We start from the raw sequence: 26,293 nt of genomic DNA on the forward strand, positions 1-26,293 counted from the left end.
CCTAAGTAAGAAATTACATGTGATCAGGAGCTCACCCTATTTTGTTCCTAGTCTTCCCATTAAGTGCAAAAATGGCATATATCATGCAGCAATGATATTCAAAAACGAAAGTTTGAGGAAGATTGAAAGCTAACTAAACGGACCCCTGTAAAACATGAATCCGGCGAGGCACTGTCACAGCTTGTGCTGTGCCAACAAAGTTGTTTGATAGCTCACCTCACCAACTCTACACCTCTTTCTGTCTTTTGAATACACATACTGACACAGACCTTAACATGAGAATCAACTGATCTGAACTTTCGATCATAGAGGGAACCACTTCCAGGAAACCTCCTACTGCAGGAAAGAGTTATGATTATCATTCTCTTAGTTGAATGATGGCCACGCAAGCAGCTACTTGTCTTACCTTCAGGACAGAGTCAGATTCCCCCCTCCACCACCACCAATGTGTCACTCCAGTTCATGTGGTAAGAAGAACAACACGAGAAAAAGCTATGACAAAACCTCACAATGAGTGAACTGAATGCTAGCTACTAAATGGAGTTGTCGAGAAGATTGTCTCAGACTGAGAATCGGCTGCCAAACCTCACTTGCAGCCTGATCCAGTATGTATTTATCAGAAATAAGTCTCACTGACTATAGCAGGGCTAACTCCAGAGTAAGTGAGCGGAGGATGGCGTGACTTATGATAAATAGGACTTTACTTACTTGCTTTCCGAGGCTCACCAACAGGAGAAATAAGGACTCGTTTAACTTTCACCACTTTCCATTCTTGGCTTTGGTCACTTCTGTTTTTAGGCCCAGAACAGAGCAGGCCTGAAGCAGGCCTTAGAGAGTCTTTCATTACAGGATGCTCATCACTGGATCCCAGTCCACTACCATCTGTTTGGAGCAGTAGCATCTCTCCATTGGTTCTGCAGGGCTTCTGTGGAAAATGATCTCCCGTGGACTCATCTATCACTTGATCCTTTGTTTCAGATCTTTTCCCAACTGGATTGCTTTCTTTCTCCTTTCCGGGTTGCCTCCCAAGGCAACTGTAGCCTCCTCTACAACTGGGACTCTTAGAACTGTGTGGACTTTGGTTTACTTTATCAGGCCCTGCATAGTTTGACTGAGGTTGGAGACAAGGCTGCAGTAAGGTTGCCTTGAGCATTTTGTTCCCTTCCTCACCCCTACTGGATAAGGGTGAATGCTTCCTTGACTTTCTATAGTTGTAAGGATCGGCCCTTGATTAGAGCTCAGAAATAAGAGTATGATTTTGAACACGTTAGTATAATTGTCCACAAATGAGGGGGAGTAAATAACTCCCAGGCTGCGCTAGTGTACTAATCCTTTCTCCAGCCTGACCATTAAGATCTTGCAGGCATGGATGCAGATGGGTGGTACCAGATGAGAGTGTGGGTGTTGCATTTCTGCTTTCAAAGAGGAATTGCAGACTTTTAGCTGTGAATTATTCAGGGCCTCTGAAGGAGAGACTTGCCTTTGCAGACTTCAGCTGCTCAAAATGAAGAAGAATGGCCCCTTCTCGATCTCTGCTCCAGTGTTGCATGCATGAAGTCGCTTCCAAGCAAAGAAATCTAACTGGAAAGAACAGCACAAAAATAGAAATCTCATTAAAATGTTCCATTTTATACAAAAAGGTTATCTTAACCAGTATTCGTTACTTATAGTTGTATATATTACAATATTTTAAATAATAAAATCTTAAATTAACAACGTAAATACATATGTGCATACATTTAGAAACAGAGGTTAGTTAGGATGTTGTATCTGTCTTTTCCCCCTCATGGTTAATGAATAGTGGGCTAGGGCTAGATTGGGGAAACAGAATAAGAGAAAAGTTTAAACAACTCTCCCTCGTGTTGCTTTCTGGACCAAATTAGCCAGTTCCTTTAAGGACCATAATGGTGAAAGGACCTGCAAATGATCTAGCCCAGGTCTGAGGATTCTAGAGAAAGCATTTTGATGTTTCCCTGTTATCAGTTCTCAGAGATCATCTTGTTGGCATTTTTAACTTCCAAAAGGCCCTCACCTAATTCAAGACCCCCAAGAGAGAGGACACTGGGCAGACAATTCGAGGTATCCTGTATGTAAACTGCACGGAGCTTTTATTCCAACCCCAGATTGATTCAGTCCCTGCCCTCTACACAGAATGCGATTTCCGTTTGGATTTGGAGCGATTTAAATTTTCCTTCTGCAGCAAGAAGGATTGATCTGGAGTGACCCTACCTTTATTGTGCGATATCTTCCTGTGCTTTTAATCCTGAATATATTATGAAATCGCATTGTTTTGAATCTGGACTCTCCTCCATGGTAGAGGACCCGTGATTGGCTACAGGTGGTCATGTGACAAGCCTGCCTTAAAGGAGAAGCCCCTAATTTCTCTCAACTTCTGTCGGCCTTGGATTTTTTTTTGTGCCTTCTTCGTTCCCACCCCCCTTCAAGAAAAGAAAGGATTTTTCCTCCCTCCTCTGACCACAAGAAAACAAAGAAAGATTCTCCATTCCCCCCCCCTCTTCTGAGCCTCCCTAATCACATGCAGAAGCCTTTCCTGTTTCAATGGGGAGGGGGGAAGAGGAAGACCCGAGTTCAAAGCGATCTGAATTCAACAGGATTGACAATGGAATAAACAAAGTAAGTGCAGACTCTGCCCTGGTAGCCCAGTAAGGATCTGCTACGTGCAGCTATAAATTCATAATCATTTGGGAGCTATACCATAGGATTTTCTTGGCATTTTTTTTACAAGGTAGGTTGCCAGGTCTTTCCTTAACCCACCCCATTTATCCAGGCTTGTTACTGGCATGCTCAGGTGTGAATGCATTAAAGAATTCATTTTTCTGGGATCACAAGTTGATGGGAGTGGCATTTGCAGTATGGAAATAAAATGTCAGATTCTTCTGGGCCGCTCAGCAATGATGAGCTTGAACAGAACATGGAAAAGCAAGGACATAGGCCTGACTACCAAATGTAGATTAGTTAGATCTGTCATATTTCCAGGAGCCACTTATGACTGTGAAAGTTGGATAATTAAAAAATCAGACACAAGAGGAATTGATTTATTTGAACTCTGGTGTTGGAGAAAGCTTCTGCGAGTTCTATGGATGGCACAAATCACAAACAGACCAGTTGGAAGGTGTAAAGCACCTCCCAACCCGCCCAACCCCCCACGTGTCCCACAGTCGCCCCATGGCGGCCATTCTTATGTTGGCCGCTGAGAAGCGAGGTAGGCCCACAAGCCCCACGAATCTGGCCCGGGGGGGGGGGCCATCGCTGCCGGCCCAAGAGCCGGTTCAGCTTGGCTGCTTTCTGGCTGGGGAAAGAGCTGGGCCGGTGCGTCGCCAACATACCCACCCAGCTCTTTCCCCATCTGCAAGACAGGCAAGCTGGGCCGGGAGGGGGTGGGGAGAGGCTGGGTAGGGAGGGGGGGGGAGACTGCTTCTCGCCTGGGGAAAGAGTTGGGCCGGCACATTGCCAACGTGCCCACCCAGCTCTTTCCCCATCTGCAAGACAGGCAAGCTGGGCCGGGAGGGAGCGGGGAGAGGCTGGGTAGGGAGGGGGGTAGATTGCTTTGCGGCTGGGGAAAGACCTGGGTCCAGCTACTTCCTCAGCCGCGAAGCTGGGAAGCTGGCCTGGGAGGGGGTGGCGAGAGCCTCCTAGCGCCTGCTGTATTTCAAGTACAGTGGGCTTAACTCCTAGTCTCCCTATAAAACTACATTTTAATTCTGTCTTGTTGTTGTTGTGAATTGCCATGGTCAAATATATGAATGATAGCTTTGAGATCTAGCCAGTTCAAGATCTAGACATGTTCTTGGGAATTGCAGAGGATTCTTCTTCTTGCTATCTCTGAAGGATTCTTGCTTCTCCAAGCAACACTGTCTTCTGGAATTGAACAAGTGTTATTTTTTCAGTGTCCAGAAGTTCCTTGAAACCTCTAGGCACTGCTCCAAGGGCTCCAATGACAACTGGCATGATGGTCGCCTTTCTCTCACAGAGGTGCTCTAACTGTCTTTTGTAGGTGTCAGGGTCCGTGGGAGTCTGTCTGTCACTTCTTATCCGCCACGGTGCTCGGAGCTGGAAGACTGCGGAAGGAATGGCACTTCTTTGGAGGTAGTGTCTCAGAACTGAGTTGGTTAGGATTTCTCTCTTTCCTACCGCTCCTGGATTCAGGGTAGTTCCTTCACTGATGGCAACCTTCGCAGTTAAGTAGCCTTCCTCCCCACGTTTCCACCCTGAGCCTTTAAAGAAAGACTCCGCCCTTCTGGGACTCTGCGTCTTGCATCGGACACCTTGCCCATGGTTTTCCCCGTGTTCTCCCCATTTGCCCGAGTGTGCCCACTCTCCCATCTCCCTGTGGCATTTTCCCCAGTGCTTCCCGAGCTGGGTCCTTCACTTCCGTAGGTTTCATTTCCCCAGGTGAGTCCATTCATTCGTTTCTCCATCCCCAACGTCCATCTGTCTCCTCTGAGCCAGTCGAGCTGTCCTGAGTCGAGGTTAACTTACACAGTAGGCTGGGTAAACGGGGCATTCCCAACAGTAGGCATTTCATGAGTTTCTCCTGTTCTTTCTTTTCTGCTGTCTACAAGGATTATAATGTCAATGATCTAATCCTTATTTCTCATTTTTTCTGTAGTTGTGATTATGCACCAGATTTGCAGCTGGAAGTTCCAAAGAACCTTTGTTTCATCATTCTCCATGATCTTGTCGGGTTTGTGCTTTCATAAATTTCTGGTTGATGGTAAGCCATACTTCTTGCAAAGATTCCAGTGCAACATTGTTGCGACTCTACCATGACATTCTCTTAATGGTCAGTTTGAGCAACTTTACTGCAGGCACTGACAATCCAGTCGACTGTTTTATCCTTTATTTATTTTTGAGTTGCAAAACTGACAATTGCTATTATAACTATTCTTCTGACTTTTGGCTTTCATACTATTCATTTGAGGGGCTGCTGGATGCAGTTAGGATCAGTCAAGTGCTGATTTTGGAGCCACCTCCAGGTTTATCAGCTTTATTCTCTGTGTCTTTCAAGCACTGCCCATGTAAATGCTTTTCCTCCCAGTTGTCAAGGTGAGTTTTGATTGCAAACATTTTGTAATCTTATTTGATTTCTGTAACCTTAAATAAGTCTGTTTTGTACACTTCAGCTAGAAGTTCCTCTTTGTGTAGTCATTCAGTGCTCATTTTTCTTCTTCAACTGCTTGCTTAACTTTCAGGAGACCTCTTCCACTTAATTTTCTTAGAAAGTAAAGATGACCAACATCACTTCTAGGGTATGAATTGTCATTATCTTGTGAGTTTTGCAGTTTATTGCTTTTAATTCTCCTTGTTTCCAATAGATAATGCCAGCTGTGTATCTTAGAATTGGGACTTCCCACATGTTAATTGCCTTTACCTGTGTTGCCACCATTTAATTTTGTTCTCAATACCTTTTTAACTCTTTGGTAATATTCCTTGGTTGTATTTTTCTTAACAAGGATATGCTTGATGTTGTCATCCTCAGAAAATCCCAAGATATTTGATGTCCCCCCCCCAAAAAAAAAGTCAGTGTTTTGATGTTATTGTTGTTTGGCATCTTGATTTCTTCTTGCTCCTTCCTCTGTTCAGTGCTAATGATGCATAGCTGTCAAGATCAAATTCCATTGCTATATCTTTGCTGAGTATTCAGACAGTCTGTAGTAAAGAATCAGTATCTGATCATGACTTTCCATACATTTTCAAGTAATCTATATATGCAGGGAGTATAAAATCTTTGGGCCTGGCTTTGAAAGCTGGTATCCTAAGCCTGTGCTATTCAGAATGATTGTGAATGTACAGAAGTTTTGATAAATGTTGTTAGAGTTTTTTTTGATGTCTATCATTTCTAGAGTTTTCAGGATCCATGAATGTGGGACTGAATCAAATGCCTTTTTGTAATCAATCCAGGCAACAGTCAAGTTGTTTTCTGCTTTTTATAATGTTGTAAGATTATTTTGCTTGCTGGGAGGTAAACGGTAATGACTGGGGAAAGCAGTGGCAAACCACCCCGTATTGAGTCTGCCATGAAAATGTTAGAGGGCGTCACCCCAAGGGTCAGACATGACTCGGTGCTTGCACAGGGGATACCTTTACCTTTTTAAAGATTATTTTATCAATCAGTAACTGATCTTTAGCACAAGATTTTATTTGGAAAAGTCCTTTTCGTTCATATGGTAAAATTGAATTGATACATGGATATTCTTGAATGGAATTGACTACAATGCCTGTAAATAATTTAAAAGTTGTTTGGAGGCAGGTAATAGGGTCACAAGTTGTTTGGCATTGCTCCTTGCTCTTTGTTCTTCAGAATAAGAAATATCCTGTCAGTTGTTACCCAGTCGTCTACTGCTTTGGAACAGAGTGCATCATTAAGCTGTTACGCCAGTTGTGGATGAAGAGTCGTCAGTTTTTAAAGCCAACAGTGTGGACCCCATCTCTTCAATACACTCTCCAGTTCTTCACTTTCTTCAACTGTTTTTGCAGGCTTTCTAAGGTTATTGTGAGCTCTTTCATTTGCTTTCCTTTTATTTATCACATCTGTGACTCAAATGGCTTTTTTATTGTATTCTTCTGAGTCTTCCCTGAAGACTGTTGTCTTTTTTTGTCTGCTTTTACCTCTCTGCTTTCATATCCCTCAAGGGATTTATAGAGCTGTCTTTGGTTAATTTGGAATTGGAAGTTTTGTTTGTCTTCAAGCAAAGGTTGGATACACACTTTTCTTGGATGCTTTAGGATGCTTAGGGCTAATCCTGCGTTGAGCAGGGGGTTGGACTAGATGGCCTGTATGGCCCTTTCCAACTCTATGATTCTATGATTCTATGATTCTGTTGCTGGATCCTACTGTTGTACCTCTTAATCTTTTTGGATATTACAACAATTTTTGCTTGATTTCTTCTGCAACTTGGGCTATTGTTTTTATATCTAACTGATATTTCTTCCTGAAGTTTACTTTTCTTCTTTCATTCTTGAGTTTCCTTTCTTTTAATTCTTTTAAGGTGTTTAAGTCTGAATGGAGTTTGTTGATTTTTTTCTGCAATCCCATTTGCCAGTTTGATTTCACCATAAAATCTTTAACTGCCTTTTTCTTAATGTGCTTTCCCAGTTCTCTTATTATTACAGCCTTTGCACTGTACAGTTCTGCTTACTGTAGGAATTTTTTCAGTCACTGTACTATTGTTTTCGATGAGTCTTGCAAGTTCTTTCTTCAGTGTTGCTCTGAGAACAGGTAGAATCATAGAGCTGGAAAGGGCCATACAGGCCACCTAGTCCAAGTTCCTGCTTAATGCCTAAATCAGCCTAAATCATCCAGGATAAGTATCTATCCAGCTGCTGATTAAAGACCATCAGTGAGCAGGTTCTCACCACCTGCTTAGGCAACCTATTTCACTGCTGAACTACTCTCACAATGAAATTTCCCCGCCCCCTAATATGTAGCCAATGCCATTCTACATGTTGTTTAAACCCATTACTGAGGGTACTATTGTCTGCTGCCAACAGGAACTGCTCCCTGCTTTCCTCCAGGTGACAATCTTTCAAATACTTAAAGACATCAATCATGTCCCCTCTCCACTTCTTCTCCAAGCTGAACATTCCCAAACATCTCAAACTTTCCTCATAGGCTTGGTCCCCAGGCTCTGAATTATCTTTGGCATCCTCCTCTGCACCCTCTCAGTTTGGTCCACATCCTTTTTGAAGGGCGTCCTCCAGAACTGTACACAGTACTCCAGGTACAGTCTGACTATGATGTCTTTTGATTTTGATGTGATGCCTCTGTTGATAATCATTGTCTTTTTTGCTGTTAAGATTTTTGTCTTCAGTTCTTCCTTTACAGAAGTGAGCTGATGATGTATTGTTAATATCTTGATCTTAACCCATGGACTTTCAAGAGCAACTTCATATCTATGGCCTATTTCTTGGTTGGTTTTATTTATTTCTTGTTCTCCATGTTCTTTCTTTGAGTGGCTGTTATTCCTTATTTCATCTAACTTTATTGCCATGAAAAATTGTTTTGTATGATAAAATGGCACTAATTTGTTAGTCACTGTTCTCTATATTTCAAGTGCTTTGTTTTAAATAACCAGGCCTTGATTCAGATAACATTGCATGGTGATTCTGTTTTGTTCTCAAGACCATTAAAAAAATGTTGTTGGTTTTCCAGTAGCTGATCAGGTCCCTGCTCTGGTTGCTTTACAGAAGATCCAGATCCCATTAGCCCATCAGGTCTTTGCCTTGATTGCCCAACAAGCGAGTTTGTGTCCTGTAACTCATTTTTCACCAAGGATCCAGGAACATCATTCTCTGATGTGGTCATTGTTAACTTGAGCAAAAAACAACATGGTATGATGATGATGATAGTGATGAGTGGTCACAGTCAGATATTTGACTGGTTTTGGGTGTTCTGCAATTTGCGATCCAGCCAAGTTCTTGGGATCACTGATGTATCTTCCCAAGAGTCTTGCTGTTGCAAGTAACACTTTCTTTGGGAGTGAAGCTGGTGCTATCTGTTGTTATTTGCATGTGTTTTTATAACTTAGTAGCTACTGTAGTATAAAATAATATTTTTTATTTGAGTACTATGGTTGTTTTTTAAACAATAACAATTATATCATTATTGTTTTTTAAACAATAAATAACAATTATATCATTAGAAGTCTACCCCCCCCCACCCCACCCCCATGATGCAAGCTATGTGGAGGCTTTAAGACCACAAAAAAGAAACATAAGAATGTTCAAACTTCAGCATAAAGATTTTGTTTTAGCAATAATCACTTCATTCCTTTGTTGAAGGCTGCAGTTTCCTTGCACCTTGTGGTCTTTCACCCATAAATTCTGCACTGGGATTTGTCTAGGGATGACTCAGCCATGTATGATGTGGGAAAGGAAGAAAAAGAACTTTTAAAAATGATGGCAGGCAAGTTGCTTCAGGCAGGGGAATAAATTGAAGATGAAGCAGCAGACTATAGAGCAGAGCAGACTTTCCTCACTGGGGTCAGCCTTGTAATTCTCAAATGTCTGCATTCCTTACTGCTATTTAGGAAATGGTTAACTTTGCTTCTTCTCCAAGCTATTTGGTTCATCAATTTGTGGCTTTTTTGAAGATGAGATGACAAAGCCTTGAAAAGGGCTCCATTCAAGTCCAGTGGTAAATTCCACACATTCTCTGTTGGCAGCCTTAATCTCTCTGACCTAGAGGTTCCTTCTGTTTCTTTATCAGCTTGTATCATCAGGGTAATTTCCAAATGGGGTCCAGAGATAAAACCATATATCAGGGTTTAGAGGGGAATAAACTGGTGTATACGTTTGTGAACAAAGTCTGCCTGGTTGTTGTTGTTAGGTGCGAAGTCGTGTCCGACCCATCGTGACCCCATGGACAATAATCCTCCAGGCCTTCCTGTCCTCTACCATTTAAGTTTGCACCTACTGCTTCAATGACTCCATCCAGTCACTCATTCTCTGTCGTCCCCTTCTTCTTTTGCCTTACTTTTGTCAGTGCTGATCTCCTCTAGGACTGACCGGTTTGTTCGCCTTGCAGTCCAAGGGACTCGCAAGAGTTTCAAGGGACTCCAACACCAGAGTTCAAAAGCCTCAATTCTTTGACACTCGGCCTTCCTTATGGTCCAACTTTCGCAGCCATACATTGCAACTGGGAATACCATAGCCTTGACTAGATGCACTTTTGTTGGCAGGGTGATGTCTCTGCTTTTTAGGATGCTGTCTAGATTTGCCATAGCTTTCTCCCCAGGAGCAAGCGTCTTTTAATTTCTTTGCTGCAGTCCTCATCTGCAGTGATCTTGGAGCCCAGGAAAATAAAATCTGTCACTATCTCCATTTATTCCCCATCTATTTGCCAAGAATTCAGAGGGCCGGATGCCATGATCTTCGTTTTCTTGATGTTGAGTTTCAAGCCAACTTTTGCACTCTCCTCTTTCACCCGCATCAACAGGCACTTTAGTTCCTCTTCACTTTCTGCCATTAGAGTGGTATCATCTGCATATCTGAGGTTGTTGATATTTCTCCCTGCAATCTTGATCCCAATTTGTGACTCCTCTAATCCCACCTTTCTCATGATGTGCTCCGCATACAAGTTAAATAGGCAAGGTGACAGTATACTACAGCCTTCTTTCTCAATTTTGAACCAATCTGTGATTCCATGTTCAGTTCTCACTGTTGCTTCTTGTCCTGCATATAAGTTTCTCAAGAGACAAATAAGATGCTCTGGTATTCCCATCTCTTTAAGAACTTGCCACAATTTGTTGTGCTCCACACAATCAAAGGCTTTAGCATAGTCAATGAAGCAGAATAGATGTTCTTCTGGAATTCCCTATCTTTCTCCATGATCCAGCGTATGTTGGCAATTTGATCTCTAGTTCCTCTGCCTCTTCGAAATCCTGCCTGTACTTCTGGAAGTTCTCGGTCCACATATTGCTGGAGCCTAGCTTGTAAAATTTTGAGCATAACTTTGCTAGCATGAGAAATGGTTGCAATGGTGCGGTAGTTTGAACATTCTTTGGCATTGCCCTTCTTTGGGATTGGAATGTAAACTGACCTTTTCCAATCCTGTGGCCATTGTTGAGTTTTCCAAATTTGCTGGCATAAGTCTGCCTGATACTGGCTTTAAAATGTGCATTAATTGCTGTTTTTCTATTATGATTTTATTATAGTTTCAATTACATAGGGGAACAGACACAACTAATAATGTTTTCTTGTACATAGCAATACTAACAGCTAAAAGATACCATTGTAACTCTCCCATTATATCTATTCAACTCTGTAGTTTGTAAATACAATACAATATTCATTTTCATACCATGTATGTGGTGTCTATCAGCAGACATTTGGTTTTGCATTACAACAGCTTTAATAAAGTATTTATATCCCACATACAGATGTTTAAGCATTAGTGGGAAGCGCCAGCCCCAGCAGCTAAATAAATAAATATATTTATTAATTCAAAACAGCTTGGAAAGACTAATTGGATACCATCTCTTAATTCATATGTTGGACATACTTTCAGGCTATAAATTGTACTGCTGGGTGATACCTTCTAATTATTCAAAGAATAGAGAAGGTTCTTCCTTTGGGCTTTGGTAAGTCACTGGTGAAGAATAAAGAAAAAAGTGGGAACCTGCAAGGACTTGCAAGATGTATCTCATTTCCCCCTACCGCACTATTTCCCTTTCCTGAAAGCCCCCAGAGCTTCTCTCATTCTCCTGCTTCCTTCCCTCCCTCTAGGTTGCCAACCTCCTAGTGGAGCTTGGTGATCTCCTGGAATTGCCATGTATCTGATTACAGATATCAGTTACCAGCTCCTAGCTGGGAAATTCCTGGAGATTTAGAGGTGGAGCCCTGGAAAGGCAAAGTTAGTGGTTGGAAGCAACCTCAGCCATAGAGTCCACCCTTGAAAGCAGCCACATTTCCCAGAGGAACAGATCTGTCACCTAGACAGCAGTTTTAATTCTGGGTGATACAAAGCCCCCACTTGGAGGCTGGCAACTCTTCCTTTGGAGGAAATGGCTACTTTGGTGGGTAGACTGTCTGAGGTCCCTCCTCAAACCCAAACTGTCTTACGCTTTCTTTCTCCTTCCTCCCAGCAACCTCAGCCTAGGGCCTCTTCTGCATGATGGATAAGCTGATGAAAACTCACTAAATACATCGTTGTTTTTCTGATCTCTGCACAGAAGAGTTAATTTACTCAGCAAAACTGATTTTGCTCTGCATGGTGAACTGCCTCTTCAGTGCTTTAAGCATCTTTTAAGCGTTGTTTCTGAAAGATGCTTTTCACCAATTCATTTCTCTCCTGCCTGCCTGAGACGGTCTATTAGCCATGCAGATAAGATCTTTAGTTATGCAGATTAGTGACCCCATTAGAAAACAAAGTGGAGTTGGCAAAACTACAGGGGGCAGGGCTATGAATTGTTTCATGCAGAGAGCATTGCAACTGTAGTTTTTCAACAGACTATATTTAATGCAGAACAACAATTTTAATATAATAAAGTGGTCTAAACTGGTTGTTTGTTAAACTGTTTTATTTGGCTCCATGCAGAATACCTCCAGGAAAACTGTGATTTAATTGTGTAGCGCCAGCCACTGGGCCAGATCCACTCGCACGGTAGAGAACCCTCAAGGACTTGTGGGGTGGTACTTCACTTTCCCTGTATCTCCCACTCTGTACAATTTCCTCTTTTCCCCTTCCTGGCAATTCCCATATCCTGTTCTCTTTTCCTCGCTCACTTCCTTGCTCCTTCTCAACCATCCACTAAGGTATCTATTATTTGCCTTCCATCTTCAGCTGTATTTCTTATTTATTTACTTGTACCCTGTCATTCTCCACAATAGGGACCAAAGCAGCTTACATGTTCCTCTTTCCCTTTTTAACCACACAAAGGCCCTGTGAAGTAGGTTAGGCTGAAAGTATACGAGTGCTTCTAAATCACCAGGTAAGCTTCCACAACAAGATGGAGATTTGAACCTGGGTCTCCCAAACCCTACTCTGAAGCTTTGCTACACAACACTGGCATTCATAGGACAGCAAGCAGACAGGCGTGGTTGAGTTTTGCAAGTTGGGTGGTATCATGTAACCCAGGGGTTACTTGTAGAACTTGGTTTGCCAACCTGCACATGGGACCTGGATACCTCCAAAATTATACCTGAACTCCTGATTATGGACATGTGTCCTCCTGGATAAAATTACTGCTTTGGAGAATGGAATTTGTGGCATTATATTCAGTTGAAGCCTCCCCAAACCTTGCCCTCCTCAGACTCCACCACAATCTTCAGGAGTTTCAAACCTGACGATAACAATCCTAATCAGGCCTAACCCCAATGAGTTCTCTTTCAGAGGCCTGAAAAAGACCCTGCCCTCTCCCACTGACTTTACAGTCACAGAATCCTAGCCAGGAATAATGTGGTTGCCTAGCAACAGCCACTGAGGGAATCCATTTCTTAAAGCTATAGGTTCTTTTTAAATCATTTTGGGAGGGTTTTTTAAACCCATGTGGTTTGTTTTAATTTCACATTTTTCTGAAAACCTGAAGCCCTTTTTGTGTTTGCCAAAATATCGCTCTTGCCTATTCACAGCTCCAGTAATTGGATTTAAGTATCATAAGATTTGGCTGACTTCACTATTAATATATAGAATAGACTAGTAAACCCGCTGCCCTCTGAATGCAGCGGGTGCTAGCGGGGCTCGGGAGTCAGTGGGGCCGGTACGGGCATGGGGCGGCGCAGCACGGCATGGCTCGTCCGGGCCCCCACCACAGCGTGACCTACCTGGGCCCGTGTTGTGGCTGTAGGCGAGGCTGCGGCAGCGCGGCAATGAGGCGAGGCTGCAGCAGCGCGGCGAGGCAGCGACCTTCCCTGCTGGATCTCGGGGCTACGCGCGGCTGGCGGGTGCTCCCTGGCTGGCGGCCTGACACGTCAGGCCGCCGGCCAGGGAGCACCCGCCAGCCGCGCTATGCGCGGAATTGTTTTACTTTAAGGAATGAAGGACTAATGTGCTGCTACATGCCTGGCTTCTTTTGCTTGTTGTTTTTCCCCCCAGTTAACGACTGTCCAACCTGGACACTTGTAAATCTTCAGTATTGCTTGATCCTCTTCCATGTTCGGGATTTTTAAAAAGGTATAACTAGAATTCCACCATCCTCAAATAATTGTCAGTCTGAGGTTCATTTAGTAAAGCTAAGAGATGCATAAGCAGGGAAAATAATAATCATCGCTATCATCATCACTAATCAACATCACTAAAAATTATAAAGTTGAAGTTGTGTGCAGACAACTGACTCCCTACCTGCTTGGCTCTCCCTGAGGGTGGGCCGCCAAAAGGGAGGGAGTCTGCCAGTGAGGGCCAGTCATATCAAATTGTGTGCAGGCAACTCACTCCCTACCTGATTGGCCCTCCCTGGAGTTGTGCTGCCAATAGGGAGAGAGCACTCTTCCAATGAGTGCCTATTGTGGGGCTTATCTTTCTTCTTCCTCTTCTTGCTACTTGCTAGGTGGAAGAGGTGCAGGCAAAGAAGGAAACCAGCTGCTACCTTTGCCTCCAGTGTTGGTCTCAGGTTTCAGCTCTCTGCTGGAAGGAAGCACAGATGAACTGTCAGGAAGGCATAGAGAATCAGTATTTTAAAAAAGAATGCCAAGGAATAGACAGAATGCAATTAATGTCTTATCTCAGTACAGTGAGTTAAGGCATCATTCAGGCAGTCAAAGGGCATCAGCAGAAAGAGCAGTTCCACAACCCAGGCCCCCTCAAGTTAATATAGGCTGTCAGCAGCCTCTCAGTCCTCACTCTGACACGGCTGCCATTATGACGGGTGGGGGTTGGATGGAAGGAAGATGTGATGGAGGAAGGTGCGCGGCAAGTTGTGCATGAACGGCACAGTGGCAATGCCCGGAGCAGCCAGTGGCAATGGCTGAAAAGTCAGCAATGCGGAGCAAACAGGACGGGAGCGCAGCACGGGGCTTCCCGAACCCGGCCCGTCAATCAGGCCGTCCCCCCCCCGGATCTCCCTCCCCTGTGGGACATCCCCCGCCTGTCCTGTGGCTCCTGCCTCTGCGTCCTGGACTCCACGGCCACCATTCGGTCCCCGTTCCCTTCATTCCCATGCCCTGACTGTGGCTGCGCTGTACGCTGCTGGCAGTGCCTGCCAAACGTGGCGTTCTGGTGCCTGCCTCCAGGGTAGCGCTGCCTGGGTGCCTGTGGTCCTCCCCGATTATGCACACTCTCTCTACAATGCTGTGTCTGGTTGCGCCCTGGCCGGGCGTCGGGCTTCGCTTTCTTCCGTGTTTCCCTAACATAGCTTTTTTGGCATCAAACCTGCACTCAGCTGCTGCCAGTGGTGTGTATTATCGGGGGTTTTCGCCGGCGTCATTCCAGCTCTGAGGCGGACCTTCCCCTCTGTGCATAATGGGTCCTAGCGATGACTCAGAGTCTTCTGCAGTCAGCAACTGTTTTGCTAATGTGGTGTGGTGCCTTTTAGATTGGAGCTCTCTTCTAGCACATAGCTGGCATTGCTTAATTGGCTTAGGTGAGCCAGGTAGGCTGACAAGCATAGAGCTGCAGCTGGAGGCTGGGCAGAGGAATGAGGAGCTCCTGCAACAACTTTGGGATCTAATCCCTGGTTTGTTTGCAGCTCTATTCCCTCCTGCTGGTCAGAGCTCTCTGCCTGTTGAAAATTGAGCCATCCTTCCGAGGTCGGTAAAATGAGTACCCAGCTTGTTGGGGGGTAAACGGTAATGATTGGAGAAGGCACTGGCAAACCACAACTTATTGAGTCTACCATGAAAACGCTAGAGGGCGTCACCCCAAAGGTCAGACATGACCCAGTGCTTGCACAGGGGATACCTTTACCTTTTAAGCTCTCATCCAGCTGAGATCTGGGTGAAGCTGGGAGTTCCTGGGAAGGCCTTTCCTCCAAGGAGTCCTCCCTAACATCTCCCTTGGCCCTGCAGCTGCCATCAGAGTACTCTTTGCTTTTCCATACCCTCCCTCTCTTCAGAGGGGCTGGGGGGAGGAGAGATTCGGCAGCCTTCCCTACCTGGCCTGGCCATTGGAAGATTTGGGGGGATCAGAAGAAGGCAACCCTCCCCATAGCTTTACCTGAAGCTGAGAGTTCCTGGCAAGGCTTTTCCTCCAAGGAGTCCTCCCTAACAGGACCTGGGCTCACAACATCTCCCTATGGCCCTGTAGCTGGCCATCAGAGCACTCTGTGCTTTCCCCCACCTTCTCTCATTTCAGAGGGGCTCTGTGGAGGATTTGGCAGTCTTCGCTACCCATCCTGGCTCTTCAGAGATTTGGGGGGATGAGTCCACCCATAGCCTTACCTGTCTAGCCTCTCCTTTGGGAGATGTGTTGGTGGGTGGGAAACAGGCAGCTCCCCCATGGCCTTCCTTACCCAGCCTGGACTTTGGGAGATGTGTAGGAAGTGGCAGGAAGAAGGCCGCCCATTGGGGCCTTCCATGCCTGGCCCAGCCTTTGGAAAATGTGTATGTGGGGGGAAAAGTGGCTCACCCCCCTCCCCCCTGAAGCTTTCCTGGCCTAGCCTTTGGAAGATGTTGGGGTAGGAGGGTGGCAACCCTCCCCTCCATGCTGTGTCCAGTCTGGCCTTTGAAAGATGTGGGGTTTGATGGAAAGGTGGGGACAATGAGCACCTGTGTAGACCTGTTGTATGGAGGTGCGGAAATGGGGGCCAGTGTCCTTCCAAAGCAGTTGTTTTCTCCTGGATAACTGATGCCTTCCTTCCCTCTTCCCTTCTCTTCCCCTTTTTCTCTGTTTCATCTTCCTGAAGGTTTCCAGGCCCCACCTAGAAGTTGGCAATCCAGCTGGCTGCATATGGAGGAGCAGGTCAGGAATCAAACTTAGCTCTTGAGACTGGAGTCTGCTATCCTTTTACCACTTCACCATGCTGGATCTCAAGATTGAGCAAGGAGAGGGAGGGAGGAGGGCTGGAATCCAGGAAGGTCATGATGCAAGTGTATGTGCTAGTGCCCATTGTATTCCTGGGTGCAACAGGCTTTGCCTTGAGTAATCAATAATAACTTTATTTTTATAGCCCACCTTTCTAAACAGGCTCAGGGCTGGTAACATCATTAAAATAACACACACACACACACACACACACACATATATCAAATTAAATTAAGTTTCATAATAATAAATAATATGCCACCCATGGCTTCATTTTACATAAATATAAAAGAGAAAAGGGAGTTCTACGGGTTTTAAACAGAAAAGGGAAAGGAGCTAATGGTTGAAAATGGAGCTGCCCAAATAAACATGAGAACAATGTGTCCATTTCCTTCTGTGACTCTGTCATGGGTCCTACTTTATTCAAAATTTGAGCAACTAGATTAAGGGATTTGAGGATGTATTTACTGGAGATGTGTGTTGGCTTTTGGTCTTTGTTTATTTTCCCTACATGCTTGAGAACTCTAAATGTCCAAATAACACTAGATCTGAGATGCTTTCATGTGACACCTAAATTAGTTTGGCTTATAATGTAAATCTAACATCTATTAGAATTGCCAACTCTGGCTTGGGAGATTCCTGGCCCACTCTGGAGGGAGCTCAGAAAGGATGTGATGCCACAAAGTCTACCCGCTAAAGCTGCCCTATTTTTCAATGGAATTGATCTCTGTGGTCTCTGGATTAGTTGTAATTCCAGGAGATCTCCAGGCCCTGGAGACCTGGAGGTTGGCAACCATGGCACCTATGCTAGGCTGCCTTCATGTGCTATCTAGATGAGGTAGCCAAAGGGCAGGGGTGCCAGAGGCAGCTCTGCTAACCCAGCTGGTGGCTCTTAGTGTACCCCAGTTAGAGTCTTGGGGCATGCCCTGGCTGGCCACTTGGTCAGCTATCTGTCTCTAGAGATGGGTACAAGCCAACCCATGGATCTATGCCATGCCACAAAATTGGGTAGTTCATAGCTCATGAACCGGGCTCGTATGGCCACCCCCACGACTGTGCATGACCACATATGAATCTTATCCCTCTCTGTGCGTTCGCAGGCTTTTTCGGGAGCAGAATTTCCTCCCTCAGCATACGCGTGTTGAGCGTGAGAATTGCACAAAAATCTATCTTCTGGCATAGATGGGGCTTGGGAGGGTTGTCTTTTGGTTTCTGTGGCTACTCCAATGATTACCCATTTAACTTGATTGGCATCCTCATTAGCCAAGAGTAGTGCTCCCTTTGGTTTCAATGGGAATGCCGGAGTCCACGTTAGAGAGCATTGTGTTGTTTTGCTTGCAGTGGGATTGGGTGGTGGAGAGAGTGAGAGGCGCATTGCTATTTGGAGGGAGATAATTTTGTGGGATAGAGTGGTTCTAGAGAGAAGGAGCACCTTCAGCCTTACTTGTGGGTCTTTGGCTGCTCATTTCTGGCTGGCATTCAAAGCCTCCCCCCCCCCAATTTGGTGCCCAATTGGCTTTTAATCAGAGACTTGCTGTGCCAGTGGTGCTGGCTAGACTTTTGCACTGGCTGCAGGCAGACATCTTTTATTTTCTGTCTTTGAAGTATTCTGTCTGAGAGCTCCAAACCCAGCATCTTTTCCTGGTATCTGGGGTGGCTGTGGCTGGATAGCCAAATCAGTATCTTGGCTTCCACATTCCCCCTCTCACTCACTTCTTTCCCCCAGATCACACATGGGACTACCTTAAAGTGTTACCTTTACCAGTCAAGTTTTCATTTTTTTTTGTGCTTTTCTCTTTTCTACTCTCTTTCTTCAGCTCACACCCAATTGACTTTGAAGCCAGTCATGCATCACTGCTTTTGCCCCATCAGGGGATGATGACTTTGGGATCAACTTTTGTAAACCATCCCCCCAAACACACACACCAGGTTGGGTCTTCCTAAGTTGTCTCCCTTTTAAAAATGTTGTGGCTGTGGTCCTGCCTTTGGAGGACATCCATTCCACAGTCCCTCTTCCTCTCTATCTGCATCCTCATTTCCACTTTTGATATTCCGTAATCTTACAGCAAGTCCAGTCATAGGTGTCAACGGGAAAATTGGGAGGGATTTGGGAGAGGATCTTATTTGCCAATTTCATGCCCAAATAATCCCCCCCACACACACAAACACACACTAAAAATCTCCAGAATCCAGCCTGGTCTAGAGTAAAACCACCCACCATCCCACAGCAGTAATTAGCAATTCTGGTAAGCAAGGAAGGCCCACAAGAGACAAACATTGGCACATCTCTTCCTGCCCACCCACTCACAATCTGCCTAATAAAATCAGAATTTCTATCAAATGACTATCCAGCCACTGATTAAAAACTTCCAAAGAAGAACTCACCACCTCCTGAGTAAGCCTGTTACACTGAGGAACAGTGTAAGCTCTGACTGTCAAGAACTTCTTCCAGATGTTTAGCTGATAATTCTTTTGAATTAATTTCAACCCACTGATTCTGGTCCGACCCTCTGGGGAAGATGATGAAAACAGAAAACAACTCTGCTCCATCTTCTTTATGACAGCCCTTCAAGTATTTGAAGATGGTTATCATATCACCTCTTAGTTGTCTCCTCTCCAGGCTAAACAGACCAAGCTCCCCCAACCTTTCCTCATACGACTTGGTCTCCAAACCCCTCACCATCTTTGTAGCCCTCCTCTGGACACACCCCAGTTTCTCTACATCTTTCTTCAGTTGTGGTGCCCAAAGCTGAACACTCCAAGTGAGGTCTAACCAGACCAGAGTAAAGTGGTACTATCACCTCGTGCGATCTGGACACTATATTTCTTTTAAAGGTAAAGGTAAAGGTATCCCCTGTGCAAACACTGGGTCATGTCTGACCCTTGGGGTGACGCCCTCCAGCGTTTTCATGGCAGACTCAATACAGAGTGGTCTTGCCAGTGCCTTCCCCAGTCATTACCGTTTACCCCCCAGCAAGCAGGATACTCATTTGACCGACCTTGGAAGGATGGAAGGCTGAGTCAACCTTGAGCCAGCTGCTGGGATCGAACTCCCAGCCTCATGGGCAGAGCTTCAGACAGCATCTGCTGCCTTACCACTCTGCGCCACAAGAGGCTCTTATATTTCTTTTAATACAGCTCAAAATCCCATTTGCCTTTTTAGCTACTGCGTCACACTGCTGACTCATGTTCCGTCAATGGTCAAATAAGACCCCCAGATCCTTTTCACACTTACTACAGTCAAGACAAGCCTCACCCATCCAATAGTCATGTATTTGACTTTTCCTACCTAAATGCAGAACTTTACATTTTTCATGATTAAAATTCATTTTAGCCCAGTTTTCCAGCCTGTCAAGAGCATCCTGTATCCCGATTCTGTCTTCTAGTGTGCTTGCTACCCCTCTCAGTTTAGTGTCATCTGCTAATTTAATAAACACCCCCTCTATTCCTTCATCCATTTATGAATATGTCGAATAACACAGAGCCCAGGACAGATCCTTGGGGCTTTTTTAGTTTATAAACCTTTATTGGCATAATAATAAGAGGCAAATACAGCCAAGCAGGGTAAAAATATAATAGAGTAAAAGATCCCTGAGGCACTCCACTCATCACTCCTCTCCAAGAAGATGATGAACCATTTACAAGCACCGTTTAGGTTTGATCTGTCAGCCTGTTTTTGATCTACCTAACAGTCATAGGATCCATACCACATTTTACCAACTTTCCAATAAGAATATCATGGGGAACCTTATCAAAAGTTTTACTGAAATCAAGGTAAACAATATCCACAGCATTCCTATGATCTTGCAAGGTAGTAACTGCCTCAAAAAAAAGAAAGAGAGAGAGAGACAGAGATAAGGTAGTCTGATATGACTTGTTCTTGAGAAAGCCATGCTGACTCTTAGTAATTACAGCCATCCACTCTATCTGCTCAAGGACCAAATGTTAGATGATTTGGTCTTAAATTTTGCCAGCTATAGATGTCAAGCTGATGGGTCAGTAATTACTCGGATCCTCCTTTTTCCCCCTTCTTGAAGATGGGGACAACATTTGCCTGCCTCTAGTCTTCTGGTACTCCACCTGTTCTCCAAGAATTGTAAAAAAATAATGGACAATGGCTCGGAAATTACATCTACAAGTTCTTTTGGTACCCTTTGGTGCAATTCATCTGACCCAGAAGATCTGGTTTCATTTAAAGAAACAGATTTCAGAGGGAAACAGAGAGAAAAAATAAATCTTGGGAGGAAAGTTTTGCAGCCAGGAAGTCTTTGAACTAGCACCCAGCCAATTAGGGACAGACGGCTTCTCTACCTCAGTGGCAGGATCAATTATACTGAGTTATCTCTGCTCTTGGATATCATGGGGGTAAGGTAGGGTCACAGTAGCTCAGTCATTCATGTTGAAGATGGAAAATTTAAAGAACCCAAAATCAAAATGGAAGTTGAATTCAGTGCAGATGGCAGGGATTTATTTGGACTGGGAGTGGATAAAAAGCCCTGTGCAGACTCCACCCTGGTTTCTTTAGGTTCCTCCCAGTTTTCCTTCTCAAGGGAATTGTTGATTGTGCCTTCAATATTTCACTTTTGAGAAACTCCCAACCTTCTTGGACCTCCATCTACTTATGTTTTTCTGGCCATGGAATTCTTCCCAACATTAAGTTTGTTAAAACTTGCTCTCTTGAAGTCCAGCCTGTATTTTTGCCTACATTCAGCTTTTCTCTTCTCCAAGATCATAACATCCAAAATCACATAGTCATTACTATCAAGAACACCCACAACTTTTATCATCAACTAATTCTTCCCTATTGATAAGAATCAAGTCCTTCTACTTTCTGGGAAATGAAGTTATCAGCAAGACAAGACAAGAATTTATTGGACTTTTCTTTTTTAGCAGAGCTCGTCTTCCAACAGATATTTGGGTAATCACACTTTTTGAGTAATCTTTAAAAAATTACCTTTTTTATTACCTGAGTAATCACACTTTTTAGTTTTCCCTGCCTTAGGGTTTTCCCTTGTTTTACATCCAACGACAATTGAGGTATCCTCTAGTTGATTTTCTGCAAGGGTTGGTTGTGACTTGTAATAGGCATCCCACTATTATCTCCCCCCAACCCCCCCCCCCCAATTTATAGGTCTCACATCTACTTTGACTAATCTGCCAGGCCTGAATTGACAATTTGAGAGTGGCTGCTCTCTCTCCCATAGATCAAATTCCTTTTCCATTTCCCCCAAGAACATGAGTGGTAGTGTGCCAATGCGTGGTTGGCCTCAAGTGAGGAATAGGGGGCAGACGAGGGGCACACATTGTGGAGTGGGGAGGCCCACCCCCCTTCTCTTATGACACAAGGGCCCTTCCCAGTGGAGGCTTGCCCAGTGCCAAAAAAGTAGGATCCCCCACCACAGTTCACTATTCCCCCTGTCAGTCCCATGAGTTTTACTTTGGATGGTGTGGCAGGGGAAGATGTAGACGAGTGTTCTACATCACAGACTCCAAAGAGGAGCAGTTCCTTGAGCAGACCAGGGAGAAGCAGTTGCTCATATTGTTTCTGAAGGAGGAACCTGACTCTGCAGAGCTGGGGGAGGGGACTGGAGAACCTCTGTGTGCATCTGCCTCAAACACACGCTTGGGCCCATTCTTGAGGACTATTGGTGGACCTAATTCACAGCCAGGCCTTATCGGGGACTGCCTAAATGGTGGGTGATTCCTCACAACGGGGAAGTCTGGTCATAACAGAATGTACAGGTGGGACTGTAAGACAGGTGATGATGACAGTGCTATGCTCTATGGGGAGTGTAAGCATGATGAGCAAGAGGTCAACACAGATGGCACAGGCCTCTATAACTAGGCTCATTGGGGAGATGGTGACTGTGGATGGTCAGCCATCTTTGTTGGAGGACACAGGTTTTCACAGACTGCTGAATCACGTTGCACCATGGTATTGCATCCCATACCGTAAGACTGTAAGTCACCACGTAGGCCCCCCTATGTACCAGTCCATGGTAAATCTGGTAAAGGCTGAGCTATCCAAAGCCAAAGGGGGTGCCATGCATTTCACAGATGACTTGTGGAGCTGCCAGCAGCATAGCTACGTTTCCCTCCCTGCCCACTGGTGGCAGCCCGAGGTGTTCTCAGCTCACACTCATAGAATCATCTGAACACCGGCCGCGGCGCATGGCACCGCAGACTAAATAATGCCATAAGGGCTGGGGGGGAGGAGTTAGGGCGGGCTGTGTCCGGGATGATGAAGGGTGCCGATCGGCCCCTCCTCTGGACTGACAATCGGAAGGCCCACTCGGCAGGTGCTTCGCACCTGCCGATTGGGCCTTCTGATTGGCCCGCCGCCACCAAGGCAGCAACTGCGAACCGCGCTGTGCGCGGCGCCCCCGCCCCCGCGCCCGCGCCTCTGTGCATCCCTGGATGCCTCCTGCCTCGCCTCCTGACACCCGCCGTTGCCTCGATGCGTGCCCGGCCCCCTGAACTGGCCAGGCTGCTGCTGAAGCGCGACGAAGACCGCCGCCGCTCCCTGAGAGCCTCCGCAAAGTCAGTGTTGCACCGATATACGGGCGCCCGCAGCCCCGCCGACCACGCCCGGCCGCCAAGAGTCCCGCGACCCTACGATTCCCCCAGCGAGCCCCCATTTTATTTACATTTAAAATGGGCTTTTAATCTAGTAGAATAATAGAGTTGGAAGGAACTTCATGGGTCATCTATGCAGGACACTCACATCCCAATGACTCATCTACTGTAACCTGCCACCCCTTTGCCTTCACAGAATCAGCCTCTCCATCAGATGGCTATCTAGCCTCTGTTTAAAAATTTCCAAAGATGGAGAACCCACCACCTCCCAAGGAAGCCTGTTCCACTGAGAAACTGCTCTAACTGTCAGGAACTTCTTCCGGGTGTTTAGATGGAATTTCTTTTGAATTAATTTCATCCCATTCATTCTGGTCTGTCCCTCTGGGGCAAGAGAGAATAATTCTGCTCCATCCTCCACATGGCAGGCTTTTAAATGCTTGAAAATGGTTATCAGATCCTCTCTCAGTCATCTCCTCTCTAGGCTAAACAGACCAAGCTCCCCCAACCTTTCTTCATATGCCTTGGTCTCCAAACCCCTCACAATCTTTGTTGCCCTCCTCTGGACACGTTCCAGTTTGTCAACATCCCTTTTCAACTGGGGTGCCCAAAACTGAACACAGTACTCTAAGTGAGGCCAAACCAGAGCAGAGTAAAGCGGTACTATCACCTCTCGTGATCTGGACACGATACTCCATTTGATACAGCCCAAAATCCCATTTGCCTTTTTAGCCACTGAGTCACACTGCTGACTCATGTTCAATGTATGGTCCACTAAGACTCCTAGATCTTTTTCATACATACTACTGCCAAGACAAGTCTCCCCCATCTTATATTGGTGTATTTTGTTTTTCCTACCTAAATGCAGAACTTTACATTTGTCCCTATTGAACTTCATTTTATTCAGTTTAGCCCACTTCTTGAGTCTATCAAGATCATCCTGTATTCTGTTGCTGTCTTCAGTTGTGTTTGCTACCCCTCCCAGTTTAGTATTGTGTGCAAATTTAATAAATATCCCCTCTAATCCCTCATCCAAATGATTTATAAATATGTTGAACAACACAGGCCCCAAGACAGATCCTTGGGCTACTTCACTTGTCACTCTTTTCTAAGAAGATGCTGAACCATTAACAAGTACCCTCTGGGTACGATTTGTCAACCAGTTATTGATCCAGCTGACAGAATTAAGGTCCATTCCACATTTTACCAGCTTGTGAACAAGAATATCATGTGGAACCTTATCAAAAGCTTTACTGAAATCCAGATAAACTATGTCTACGGCATTCCCCTGATCCAGCAAGGTAGTCATTTTCTCGAAAAAAGAGATAAGGTTGGTCTGACATGACTTGTTCTTGCGAAACCCCATGCTGAGTCTTAGAAATCACAGCTCTCAGTTCCAGCTGCTCAAGGACCGAGTGTTTGATTATTTGTTCCAAAATTTTCCCAGCAACAGATGTCAAGCTGATGGGTCGATAGTTACCTGGATCCTCCTTTTTTTTCTTTTTTGAAGATGGGGACAACATTTGCCTGCCTCCAATCGTCTGGCACCTCACCTGTTCTCCAAGAAGTGTCAGAAATAATGGACAGAGGTTCAGAGATGACATCTGCAAGTTCTTTTAGTACCCTTGGATGCAGTTCATCTGGCCTAGAAGACTTTGTTTCATTTAAAGAAACTAGGTGTTTGTGGACTGCTCCAACAGTGATCCTAGGCCACCATTCCCGTCCCCCATGTTGTGTTACCTTTTTTCCACATTGATCACTATTTCCCTCGCTCAGGGCTTATATTTCTGTTGTTTCCCCCCAGTGAACTACCCACCCACAAAATACAAAAGACTGTGGTGGAAGAAGAAGGGGGAGGATAAGAAGGAATACCTTCTCCATTTTCCTTGTGGTATAAACACATGTCTTCAGGAGTGGGCCATAAGGGCCATAAGGTTTGATGAATCATCTTATGCTACACATTCCAATCTGTACATGAGAAACTCTGGCAAATCCCTCAAATATAGAGAAGATTTGGTTAGATTTTCATAACTTCCTGCCTCTAGTGCCTATTAGTGCAAACAGAGCAGGCCATTGGCTTCTTGATGGTATATTCACATGAGCCAGTTTATGGGCTGGGCTTGTTTCAGAACTTCCCTCCTAAAAAAATGTGGTCATCCCACATCAGTCTTGGCATCTGCCCAGCAGAAACACTAGTTGAGTAAACAAGGCCTGTGCTGAATATGGGACTTGAAGCCTAAGGCAATACAATTGGGCTGCTGAAGGAATCTGAATCAGTTTCTTATATTGAGAAGTTTAAAGAATACACAGCAATAGCTATTGACATTCTTACAGCCCAGCTTTGTAGCTGGGCAATACATTATACTATTTTTATTCTTTAATTCCCAGAAATAAGAATCAAGGGATGTGAGGGGGACACATGCTGAAAAATATACAAAAGACAAAGCGAATGAGCTGAAGCTATTCTTTTAGAATGTACTGGGTATTATCCATTAAATAATTTTGGGGACTTTTTTTGGTTCTTTTGTTTGTATTTTCTCGGAACAATCCTGCGTACCTTCAATACTGTGCAATTTGATCTCTAGAAGGAACAACTTTTGCTCTTTATTAATTTCAAAGTACTGCAATAACTGGTTTGGAAGCATTTCCTTTCAGAAAAGATTAGGATGTGGTGCAGTATTGCTGCTGTTTCCTTGTGAGTTGAATCCCCAACTGATACTTTGATTTTGCAGCACCCCTTCTGCAAAATAGCATTAATTGGGGGGATTCTTTTTCTTAAATTCAGATCCTACCTCCATCATGTGTTCTGCACTTCCTTTGAAAAGAGGTTGTACAGGCAAGTCATCATATGTCAGTACCAGAACCTCCTTTTTTGTGCATTTGCAGTAACATCTGTAACCGGTATAAATAAAAGGCTAAGAAGGTAGGGATGGGCCCTGTCCGTGATGGGCAAGGGGGCCCATTGGCCCCTTGCCCACGGACTGACAAGGCTAAGAAGGTAGGGATGGGCCCTGTCCGTGATGGGCAAGGGGGCCCATTGGCCCCTTGCCCACGGACTGACAAGCGGATTGGCCCTTCCACTTGTCAGTCCGGGGACTGGCCCCTCCGCTTGTCAGTGCATCTGGCGATTGGCCCCTTGTCCTCGGATTGACTTGCCCTTGGGCAGCGCCTCCTAACCTGCCCCCCCCACCTAGGCCGCCTTCAGGAACCTGCCACCATTATGCGGCTGCCCGCCTAGAAAGTAGGTCGCAGGCCCCTGTGCTTCCCACCCTGGAGGAACCCTCCTGTCCCCCTCCCCCTCCC

General features: G+C 45.1%; 1 protein-coding gene across 7 annotated transcripts in view; it reads right to left on the minus strand.

Moving 5' to 3' along the window:
* Window positions 1-26,293, minus strand: part of SYNPO (synaptopodin) — a 151,554-nt gene that overhangs the window by 97,073 nt on the left and 28,188 nt on the right. Inside the window, exons 2-3 of one of the 7 annotated variants that reach the window (XM_077326564.1) lie at window positions 13,899-14,080; window positions 709-1,581 (exon numbers count right to left, since the gene is read on the minus strand). In XM_077326564.1, coding sequence (XP_077182679.1) covers window positions 709-1,153 — 445 coding nt within the window. In that variant the 5' untranslated portion in view covers window positions 1,154-1,581; window positions 13,899-14,080. Of the gene's footprint in view, window positions 1-708; window positions 1,582-13,801; window positions 14,084-26,293 lie in introns of those variants that run through there. The other 6 variants (XM_077326565.1, XM_077326567.1, XM_077326569.1 and 3 more) reach the window with 6 other exon arrangements.

This window comes from Paroedura picta, chromosome 3 (assembly GCF_049243985.1).
Source record: "Paroedura picta isolate Pp20150507F chromosome 3, Ppicta_v3.0, whole genome shotgun sequence".
In the NCBI taxonomy this organism is placed as follows: domain Eukaryota; kingdom Metazoa; phylum Chordata; class Lepidosauria; order Squamata; family Gekkonidae; genus Paroedura; species Paroedura picta.